At 34.2% G+C, this 12,362-nt stretch overlaps 1 protein-coding gene across 1 annotated transcript in view; it reads left to right on the forward strand.

Moving 5' to 3' along the window:
• Positions 1-12,362, forward strand: part of Dhc1 (dynein axonemal heavy chain 1) — a 402,656-nt gene that overhangs the window by 296,530 nt on the left and 93,764 nt on the right. The window contains exon 68 of the mRNA XM_085812430.1: positions 9,530-9,720. Coding sequence (XP_085668556.1) covers positions 9,530-9,720 — 191 coding nt within the window. The remainder of the gene's footprint in view (positions 1-9,529; positions 9,721-12,362) is intronic.

Raw genomic sequence — 12,362 nt, forward strand, 5'->3', positions numbered from 1 at the left:
AAGTAATTAGATAGCCCGATAACCACTCATATTCGTGCTCTTGTTGCAGTGTAATAAGCAGATGGAATGTCGGCTCCACGTTCCTTTAAATATTAGCATGAATTCAAATATTCCGGTGTAAGATGGCTTTGCCTAATCCTAGTACTTAGTAATTAATGAGTCGTAACGAGAAGTGCACAAGATCGTGGTCAAACGTATACATCTTGCAATGGATCTTGCAATACTTTTTGCGCAATAGTACATTGCGCAAAAAGTAAATAAACAAATAAATAAAAAAACATTTTAAAAAATGTAAAAGGTTTTAGATTTTAAATTACGTCCCAAGGAGAGTTTTTTAACGTTTTGTGTTTATCTTTATTTATTAAATATTATGCACTTAAACCATGAACTTCCGTTCAATAGCAATGTCGCAAAATAATTTTAAAATGAGCATACCTTTAGAGTTTCCGATACACAGCTCCGCGCGCTGGAGATAAAAAAGGTTTCCCCCCCCCCGTAGAGTGTTGCCATTGCTCGCTTTTAAATCGTCGAGTTAGTTACTCAAAAATTCATTTTTGAGTTTTGTTACTTAAAACATTTTACAAAATACGAAATCGATAATAAAACAAATTTAAAATTTGGTCTTCCATATGCCCATATTCGTAAGAGGATTACGTCATTCAAAATTCGATGTTTTTATGTACCTTTTTTTTTTTTCACAATGCGAGAAATATTAATGTTTATGCAGATTTTTCATTATTTAATTTGTTCAAATATAATGCAGAACTCTAACATTTGGTGGCAACAGTTTGAAAAGTGATTCAACGCAAAATCGCAAAACGAAAACAATAGTCCTTCAGAGACAAAGCCTCTTTGGACTAAAAATTCTGAAAAGTTTCAGATTTTAAATTACATCCAAAGGGGCGTTATTTTCAACGTTTTGTGTGTAACCTTTATTTATTAAATATCATGTTCTTTGCACTTAAACCATAGCATTGTCGTAAAATGATTTTAAAATGAGCATATCTTTAGAATTTCCGATACACAGTTCCGCGCGCTGGAAATAAAAATGTTTATTTTTTCTCCGTAGAGTTTCGCCATTGCTCGCTTTTAAATCGTTGAGTTTGTTAATCAAAAATTCGTTGAAGTTTTACAAAGTATGAAATCGATAATAAAACAAATTCTAAATTTTAAATTTGGGCTTTCAGATATCCATATTCGCAGCAGGATTATGTCATTCAAAATTGGATGGCTCTAAGTACAGTTGTTTTATCACAATGCAAGAAACATACATACATTGATGCAGATTCTTCATTATTTAATTTCTTCAAATATAAAACAGGGCGATAGTATTTGGTGGCAAAGATTTGAAAAGTGATACAGCCTTTTTTTAAAGTTTTCAACTCAAAATCGCAAAACGAAAACAATAGTCCTTCAGGGACAAAGCCCCTTTGGACTAAAACAAAATGAGACAGTTCTATATCTCCCGTTCTACTGGGCCGGAATTCAAATTACGTTTTCCATGTCTCGAAAGCGCGACTTAGGATATGTATTAGATTTATATATAGAGTTGTTCAAAGACTGGTATTTTGACACAAAATTGGACTTTTTCTGAAATAACATAGCATATTTTTCTATATTTCGATTCCACGAATCAACTTATGCCTAGATATTAAATTTTGTAATTTTTGGTGTCGAATTTATGGAGAAATTTAAAAATTTATATTAACTTTTTTTTTTTTTTTTCCTCGCTGAGTATAATTTTCAGTTGGCGAACTTCTTAATTTATATCAGCTCAATTTCCTTTCCTTTTTTTCATTGTCCACGAGTGGGAAAAAAGTCAATGTTCATGCTTTCAAATAATTTTAACAAATTGCGTATACCATATTTTCGTTATTATCGCTTATAATAAATACGAGAAATTTTAAAAAGCGGTAAGATGTAAATTGATGTATATCTTAAGAAATTTTGAATATTTAATTTTTTGCTAGTATGCTTAGAAATACATCTACTTTAAGATGATGGCAAAACTTTTATAGGTTATAATCAAAATGTTTTTCGAAAAATTTATAAAATTTATTAAAAATACAAATTAAAAAAATAAATCATAAAAAATAGGCGAATATTATTATGAATGAACCTAAATTTCGAAACATGAAAGGAAGAATCAAATAAGTTTAATAAAAAAGAGATATTAATAAATATATCAAATTCAATTAACACGGAAAAGCTAAAATTTTGCGAGCTAATTTTTTAAAAACTACTCGTGCGAATTTTTACAAAACTTGACAGTTTGGCATAATTTGAGTCATAGACTCGTGTTCGAGAATAAACATACTCATGAAACACAAACACCAAGATTTAATGGACTGTAGCTTTATTTCTTTTAACTTCTGTTTGGATGGACACTCTTGCCATCGCATAGGTGCCTCTCCCAGCACGCAATCAAACACAATAATAATGGCCGCTAGCTAACCACGTTGTCGTTTTCTCCCATCGTGGTTGCCAGATCACTTCTGCCTTAACATACCGCCCGGGTTGGGCATTTGTTACATAGTTAACAATTACCAAAATTAAACAGTTTTAAATCACCATATAGTCCAAATCATATATCAGAAAATTTAAATTGATACACATGAACAAAAGCAATAAACATAATTAACCACAGAACATGAAATGCGCAACATCTAAATTAAAATACAATGCATATATATAACAATTTTTTGAACTCAGGAAATATACATGAAATTATGTAATATCTACTGGTAGTACAGCTAATTTAGTTGTTGGTCTTTTTGAAAAACCTGACTTGGTTCTTACAATACAAACTCTAAGCTTTTTATCCTTACCATAAATTACCTCTTCTATTTTACCCAGTAACCAAGTCGAAGTGGGCATGTTGTCTTCCTTTACTAAAACTATAGTGCCCTTTTTTAACGTTATCCTTAGAGAAATACCACTTAAATCGTTGCTGTAAATGACTGATGTAATCATTTTGCCATCTTTTCCACAAATATTGCGTTACTTTAGTAGTGCGCTGCCAGCGCTTTAAAGAACTATCAGAAAAATCAGTTAAATCAGGCTCTGTTATTGATGTTAAAGGTCGCCCGACTAGAAAGTGTGCGGGGGTAAGAGCTTCTAAATCATTGGTGTCATTTGACAAAGGGGATATTGGACGTGAATTTAAAATTCCTTCAATCTGGTTCAAAATTGTAAGAAACTCCTCAAATGTAAAAATCAATCTCCCAACTGCACGCTTAAACGACTTAACACCTGCCTCCCAGATACCTCCAAAGTGAGGAGCCCTGGGAGGGATAAACTTCCAATGAATTCTTTCAGATGTCAGATATTTGGTTAAGAATTCATCAGGGTATTTCAACAAATTGTAGAGTCGCTTCAATTCATTGCTAGCCCCAACAAAATTTCGAGCGTTATCGCTAAATAAGGTTGCGCATTTACCCCTTCTAGAAATAAATCGCTTCAAAGCAGCAATAAATGATTCTGTAGACAAATTTGAAACGATCTCGAGGTGGACTGCACGAGTCAAGAGGCAAACAAAAATTGCAACATAAATCTTGTGCACTACGCTCTTCTTCTGAGTTGTATACTTTATACCAAAAGGGCCACAAAAGTCAACACCAGTATGGTTAAAGGGAAAGGATGGATTCAGTCTCTCTAATGGTAAATTTCCCATCTTTCGATCCAGCAATACTGGTTTTACTTTGGCACACGTAACACATTCTCTTACTATCTTTCTAGCAAGATTACGCCCACTTATCGGCCAAAATTTTTGTCTCACAGTATGCAAGAGCGCTTGTGCTCCAGTATGAAAGTTTCGAATATGGTAGTGTAACATAATTAAATGAGTCAGTTTATGATTTTTTGGCAGGACAGCAGGGTGCTTTGTGTTAAAGGGTAAGTTAGCTTCCTGCAGTCTACCACCTACTCTAATAACTTGAGATTCATCTAAAAAGGGACATAAAAATTTTAACTGACTATTTTTACATACTTCCCTTCTCTTACTTAAGTTCTTGAATTCTTCAGGAAAGTTTTGACATTGGACTAAGGAAAGTAATTTATTTTCGCTTAAGGAAACCTCATCTACTGTCAGATTACCTATTTGTTTTTCCTTGGATCTACAATTTCTTATAAATCTTAAAACATAAGCAAAAACATTAATTAATTTAGCATAACATTTAGTAATACTAAAAACATAATCCAAAAGAGAATTTTTAACAGTTACGGTCAAATTTACATTAGAAATAAGTTTCAGTTCGCGCACATAGTTCTCATTTGAATTTTCAAAGTTATTATTAACACTATAATTGATGACCTGTTGATGCAGAAAATTTGGTCCTTGAAACCACAAAGAGTTGTCAGCAATAATTTCCGGTCTCAGACCGCGAGAAATTAGGTCAGCGGGATTGTCTGCTGTTCTGATATGTTGCCAGCAGAAATCCTTAGTTAGCTCTTGGATACGAGCTACTCTATTTGACACAAACACTTTTAGAAGATGAGGAGATGTAGCAATCCAAGCTAACACAATTGTTGAATCTGTGTACAGAATAACTTTGTCAACATATAAACTCAAAGATGTTATTACCTTACACACAAGTTTGGAAAGGAGCTCTGCTGCACACAACTCCAGACGAGGAATGGTTATTACCTTGATAGGCGATACTCGAGATTTGCTGCAAAGTAAAGTCACTTTAACTTCGCCAATTTTAGAGACACAGCGCAAGTAAATTACTCCACCATATCCAAACTTTGAAGCATCAGCAAAACAGTGGAGCTCGGTTTCTTTAATTGATTCTATTAGAGTGCAACGAGGGACTTTGATTTGTTTCAACTCTGGTAGGGCCTTTTGAAATGTCTCCCATTCTTGTTGCTCTTTGAAAGGAAGTGGATCATCCCACTCTAGATGTAAAAGCCACAGCCTTTGCAGGAATATCTTAGCACGCATGATTACAGGCCCTAGGAAACCTAAAGTATCAAACAGTTTAGCAATATCTGCCAAAACCGTGCGTTTTGTACAGATTTTTGACGAACTGGACACAGTAAAACTAAAAGAGTCTTCTTCTGGACTCCATCTTAAACCCAGAGTCTTTACGGTGCTTTGTGAAGATTCTCCAAAACGATACTCTTGTTTTTCGAATGAAACTTGTTCTAAAAGAATTTTTTCGTTTGAGCACCACTTGTGCAATTCCATTTTCGCAGATTGTAGCATGTCTATTAACTGCTGCTGCAATTCTACAGCAGAGGTGACATCTTCTGCACCAGACAAAATGTCATTAACATAAAAATCGTTGAGTGTCGTTTTAGAAGCCAATGGATACTTATCTTTTTCATCTAAGGCTAACTGCCTCAAAACTCTTGTTGCTAAAAAAGGCACTGATTTTGTTCCATATGTTACCGTAAGTAATTGATAAAGTTTAGATGCATCATTCAACGTATGTTTCCAAAGGATGCATTGAAGTTTGCGTTGCTCCGGATCTATACGAATCTGCCGATACATTTTGCATATATCAGCAGTGAAAGCCACCTTGTGTTTTCTAAATCGTAGCAAGATAGAAAATAGGTCATCTTGAACTACACCTCCATTCATCAAACAGTCGTTTAATGAAACACCAGACGATGAAGGAGCCGATGCGTCGAATACCACTCGTAACTTAGTTGTACTGCTGTCTGCCTTATAAACACCATGATGAGGCATTATGTATCTAGGAGTTTCCGTCACACTCTGCATTTTTTGCATATGCCCTAACGCTTCATATTCACTCATGAACTCACAATACATCCTAGACATGTCAGGGGTTTTGTCTAGTCTCTTCCGCAAATTATTTAACCGTTGGGTGGCTAATTGCGAAGAATCACCCAAATGAACATCTTGCCTTAATGGTAGCGTCACTACATATCTACCCTCAATATCCCTCTGATGGGTTTTTCTAAAATGCTCCTCACATTCTACTTTTTCTTTTTTTTTATTTTGAGAGATTCTGTAACAGCCTCAATTTCCCAAAAGGACTTGATTAGTGAATTTAAGTCTTTTTCGACTTTCATAAATCCGCACTGAATCGTATTGCCTGAATTTGAACCAACATTTACACCGGTAGCAATGTATCCAAATACGGAATTTTGAAGAGTTAAATTAGAATTTCGTGGATGAATTTGATCAGCCTTCAATAGTTCATAAAAGCATTCTGCACCTAACAAGGCATCTATTTTCTGGGGCTTGTTAAAATGAGAATCCGCTAGTTTGATCTTTTGCGGAAGCTGTGAAAATGAAAATTTAAAATAATTCACTGGTACCAAATCACTAATTTTAGGTACAACAAAGAATTCGAGAGCACGGTGGTAATCACGCTTGTTTGATATCACAGCAGTAAGCTTGGATTTTACCGATAGAGCTTTTCCATTTAAACATGAAATTGATATGTTAATTTTACTCCCTTTTATTCCAAGCCTATTAGCGAAATCATAGGTGAAACACGAACACTGACTTCCGCAGTCAAGTAAAGCTCGACAAGCAATAAAATTCCCGCAAGAATCTTTAACATAAATAATAGCAGTAGATAGTAATACCTCCTTCGAAATCACTTGTGAAGCAGTTACAGACGAACCACTAAATTCCGAATTGTTTATTTGGTTGCAATTAGATAACATTTCAAAACATCTGGCGTCAGGGTTTAGATTCGAGTTGTCTACTAAAGGAGGGTCAGAATTATTAGCCGGTGCTTCCTCCTTCCCCACACAACTCGCTATAGTATCAGGTGAATGCGAAATGTCTTGATTGGGAAAATGCAGTAAACTATGGTGTTTTTTCATGCATTTTGAACAGCTGAATTCTGAACGACAATTCTTTGCAGTAAGAGTCGGATTAAAACCCAAGCAATTAAAGCATAATTTATGTTTCTTAACAAATTCAAGACGTTCACTTACAGTCATTTTCAAGAAAGAATTACATTTATATAACTTGTGAAAATTGATACTTTTACAACAAATACATTTAAAATCTTGACCTTTAACATTTGACACTAAGGCAGTCATCTTTTGAATAGGTTGACCCTTTTTTGCATTAAACACATTAGATGACTTTGACGACTGCAAAGTTCTAGCATGATTTTTTAGAAATGTAATAAGCTCAGATAATTTAGGTAACTCACTTGTGTTTGAATCTCTTTCCCACCAAAGACGAGTGGAAACATCCAATTTTTGCAGCAAAATATATGCAAGAAATGTTTCTGCGAATCCCTCTATTTTTTGGTCTAATATTTCCAGAGACCTTACACTTTCATTCACTGTGTCTACTAATTTCAAAATAGAAGACGGGCTTTCATTTTGTATGGGAGAAATTGACATGAAACGCTTTATCTGAGCGAAAACCTGATCACGTTTATTGGAGTATCTCTCTTCTAAAAAATCCCAAGCAATTTTATAGTTATTGTCACAAATTGTGACTGATTGAATAATCCTAGCTGCTTCGCCATGAAGCGATAACTTCAAATACGAGAGCTTTTGGGAATCCGATAATGCATTATTATTATGAATGCTTGAAATGAAAAGATCCCGAAAGCTTAACCAATCTTGAATATTTCCACTAAAAGACGGCAAGTTTAATTTAGGTAATTTCATACCTTGTGCACTGGTATTTTCAATCTTTACATTACTTGCATCTTTAGCACTAAATTTTGACATTTGTCGTTTAACCTTAACCCACAAAGTATCAATACTGTCTTGAACAGTTTGTTGTTCAGTTACATATTTGTCAAACTCTTTTTCATCAACTATTACAAATAATTTATCAAAAATATCTGAACATTCATTATTAAATTTTGCACATTTATTCTCAAAAAGTTGTAACTGAAATTCATCACAAGTATATTTTTCGAAGTCTGATGTCGCTTTCGTTATATTTGACTTTAAAATTCTTTTCTTAATTAAAAATGCTTCCATAATTAACGTTAATTAATAATACCGAACATATATGAGCAAATTCACTTACCTCCGTTTGAGGTAATCCAAATGAACCCGAAATTTGTAAATCCAAACACACACTAATTTTTATGTCGAATGCGAAGTAACATATCACACTTTTTTATCAATTTAACACTTCACCTTTAAGCTTTTTAACCAGCACTTTATCCATAGGCACTAATCTTCCTACCGGGTTGCACGGACCACAAATATGTTCGAGAATAAACATACTCATGAAACACAAACACCAAGATTTAATGGACTGTAGCTTTATTTCTTTTAACTTCTGTTTGGATGGACACTCTTGCCATCGCATAGGTGCCTCTCCCAGCAAGCAATCAAACACAATAATAATGGCCGCTAGCTAACCACGTTGTCGTTTTCTCCCATCGTGGTTGCCAGATCACTTCTGCCTTAACAACTCGAAATATGGAAAAATGTTGGCATGTCATTTCAGAAAAAGTACGATTTTGTGTCAAAACACCTGTATTATAACAATGCTATGTATAAATCTAATACATATCCTAAGTCGCCCTTTCGAGACATGGAAAAAGCAATTGAATTTCGTCAATCGACCCACTAGAAGGAGAGCTATACAGCTGTCCTTTTTTTTAGTCAAAAGTTAATTGTAAAATTTTTTTTAGAAAAGGGCACAATAAGAGCACAGATTCCCTTATGAGTAGTGGCTACATCCGGTGAGTATATAGTTGGTTCCTGTAGGAAACTCCTTATTTAACTGTCTTAGGAACTTATATGTAGGAAATGAAAGTGTAGTGAAATGAATGAACAGAGGTAAAACAATAATGAGTGATACACCAGCTAGATTACATAAGATGCACGTTGGATACTGACAAATCAAAATATTATTAATGAGGTACAACGTGAAACGAGTTTTGGCAAATCCTACACGCAATGGTGCAAGATTTATACATTCGTAAAAGTTGTACTCAGTGGATGGCATAAGAATTCATCGACCTGCAGAAACATAAATCATTGATAATACATCAGGAACTGTTGCAGCGGATTGTGCACCTTTCGGTAAGATGAAGGAGAATTTGTGTGGTTAACTATTCACCAATAACGACGAACTGCAAGTGGCTGTCCAGGAGTGGACTCTCAATACTCCTAAAATTGGTCTGTAGCAGCCATTCTAAATCTTCCTGGAAAGCTTCCAGTTGGGTGGGGATTACCTAATTATTCATATGCATTCTGGAACCTAAAAGTAACATTCTGTTAATCTACTCCTAATCTCTTGATATAACTGATTATTGAACGACTGAAGCACAAAAATTTATTATGCTCATCATTTATTAATTCCTGATGCTGTAATGTTATTTTGCTGTAAGTGGTATTTTACATCCTTGTACAGTTTTTAAATTTTTGGGAATACAAATATTTAAAAAATCAATCATATCCCATCTATATCGCAATATTAATATATCATTAAAGAAAAATTATTGTTCATACAATATTAAGATATGAATGAAGCTATCTTATTAGGATACATAGTTATATGCTATTTTATTTCCTTATTTCACTTTAACTTTTCATTAATGTAATAATTACTTTTATCCAGATCTTTACCTGATGCAGATGTGAGGAAAAGAATCAACAACATTAGCGAATATTTGACGTATGAAGTATATCGATATGCTGTCAGAGGTTTTTACGAGTGTCATAGATTCCTATTTGTTTTAATGCTGACTTTGAAGCTGCAACTAGAGGGTGGTAACATTACATACAATGAGTTTTTCACCTTCGTGAAAGGTGAGTAAAATGTTATCGTTTCCATCTTATCTTTGAATTATGTATATGCCATCCTATGTCGAAGATTTTTGATATGAAGATGAACTATGTAGCAATAATGCAGATATGTTTAAGATGTCAAAATACAAGCTTTAATTCCTTAAAATGTTGATTCTAAGTATTATAAATATTTTCAAAATATAATACGAAGTTTCTATAAATGCACTGAAGAATCTGTGATCTCAGCCCATCTTAGTTTTCTTGGCTGCCAGTACAAGAGGAGCATCGTGAGTCCATTTATAGTGATACAATCGCAAAAGCAAATAAAACACTGCACGGCAAAGTTGTGGAGTTCTTGAAATTAAGCCCTACTTTATTTTTGAGGCAAATTATAGCCGTTTACGGACGTAGAAATTGTCTGGTTATGAGCTTCCATTATCGAGCTACATGATTTTTTGACTGTAGTCATTTATGACCTGGATAGCCATACGTGTATACTCCAGCCCGCCATTGGAACATGTTAACGGTTCAGCAGTATTTGGTGTGATAGCAATACTGCTAGTGTGTTGACATGGAATCCAGGGCGATATTCTTGTAGGATAATATCCGGATGTATAGGGTTCGCTTGCTCGACTGCTAGTTTCAGATATAGACATTTTCATGATCTGACATATGCTCGGACGTGTTCCCTATCGAGCTCAGCTGAGACACCAACTGACAACTTGCTTTAGCATCCAAAATTTGGAACATCCTGTCTAACAATGTACGTTTGTACGCTGCGGTACAGCATTAGGCATTTATTTCGAATCCATACCGAATTCATCTGCAACGGTATCGCAATATGAAGTGGTGTAAGACAGTACAGAATGCGTTTTGTAGTTTCTTCTGTAACTGGCCTGTTGCTCTGTTTTCCCGGTTATATGTAAGATGGGCGTTCAAGTATGAAAAATAGCTTATCATTTAAACTTTATTTATTAAATATAATGAAACGACTAATATACTGTTTTTCTATATATTCACTCACCAAATGTAATACATTCGTTTCAGCCACCAGGATAAGTTTTAAATCTAGAAATTCTAGAAACATATGTATCAGGCTTTAGAAACATATTTTATCACCAAATGGGGAACATTATGGGAATTTCTAGCTTACCAATCTTCCAAAGTTTTGGAAGCTTTATAAAGTGCATTTTTGAGAGCTAAAGATTCATTTTTCCAGCATTCCAGGAATCAAAATGTTCTGAAATTACTAGAAATATTCTGTGGAATATTCGTTCGTTTATATTAAGCAGTTATTTTATGTTAATTAGTTTTTCTGTTTCTCTCTCTTTCCAATTTGCTGCCAGAATGCTAATTTCTAGCTCGTGCGTATCCAAATGAGGTAGAAAAGAGATAGTATTTAAAGAATTCCTTTAAATACTATCTCTTTTCTTTCAGATTTCAGAGGGTAAAATCAGAGCACGTTCCGCCTGTTACCTTGATACTAGATCCTCCTGAGAGCAGTTTATTTTCAGCGCTGCGTTATTCTCATCATTAGGCTTGTCCCGACGATTTTAGTTTTTTTGAACCAATTTGCACGCATTTTATCTATGTAGCCTGTTTGGCTAACAGTTAATCGTTAACTAACGATTAACTTAGCTGAATTTCAGTTCGTTACTACTATATTAATCCATAAAAGGCGGCTGGTTCTATAAGCACGAACACTGCCTTCTGTTAACTTTTTTCAGAGTTAAATAAAAAAGACACAAGCAGTCCTTTACAACCAAGCGACGTCTATGCTGAGATTTCCAACACATACAGATAAGTCGCTTACGATTATTTGCTTAGAGCTCTCTGCTAGTTTATGTTACCAAACTAAGTGAGACTTTGTAATTCTGTTAACTTTATCTCCACATCCTTCCTGTTCGGGGAATTTTATGATATAGCTGATAACGTTCAAAATCATTATATAGGTTGTTCTGCGAGGGATAGTGAATCAATGGCTTTCCACTTTTTAAAAGCCGATTTTCGTTTGTGAATTTAAACACACTGCTTGCAAACCATGCGTCATTTCTTTTATCAAGACGAATCTCGTTAACCATGTGAAATAATGTGTTCAAATTGGAAATGCTGAGATTCATTTGCCTTAAATCCAATTTAATATATATGCTTTTTTATCCTTATTTTTACTTACTGCGCGCCTGTTTATCTCTTTATTTAGGACGCATTCCGGACCGCCTGATGAGCGAAGCTCGTCTTATGACACGAAGGAGCCCATATTACATTACACACAAAAAAACAAAAACAAAAAACTTATGAACAAAAAATAGAATACAAAAAAACAGAATACAATAGGAAATCAAGCTATAAAACAAACAAGCATCTTCTTACTGGTATTTATAGTACAAAGCTATAAAAACCACTAAGACGTCACATTATGAGATAATAAAGAACTAACATGTAAATAAGGAGTTAGTACGACCTCACGTAAAAACAAAATAAATAAGCGGTTAATACAACATTAAGTAAAACCAATATAAAGCAGACAAAAACTAATGCCAAGCAAGTTATTAAAATTGTACAAACAGTCAAAAGTTGAACTCAAGCCACAATTCCAATTCTTTCTCTATTTGAATTAATATTTTTCATGATCTCTCGAGCAGTTTTATAATTCTTCCTATCAT

This window comes from Stegodyphus dumicola, chromosome 3 (genome assembly GCF_044657685.1).
Source record: "Stegodyphus dumicola isolate Sdum_Otavi_A_Nest chromosome 3, ASM4465768v1".
Taxonomy (NCBI): Eukaryota; Metazoa; Arthropoda; class Arachnida; order Araneae; family Eresidae; genus Stegodyphus; species Stegodyphus dumicola.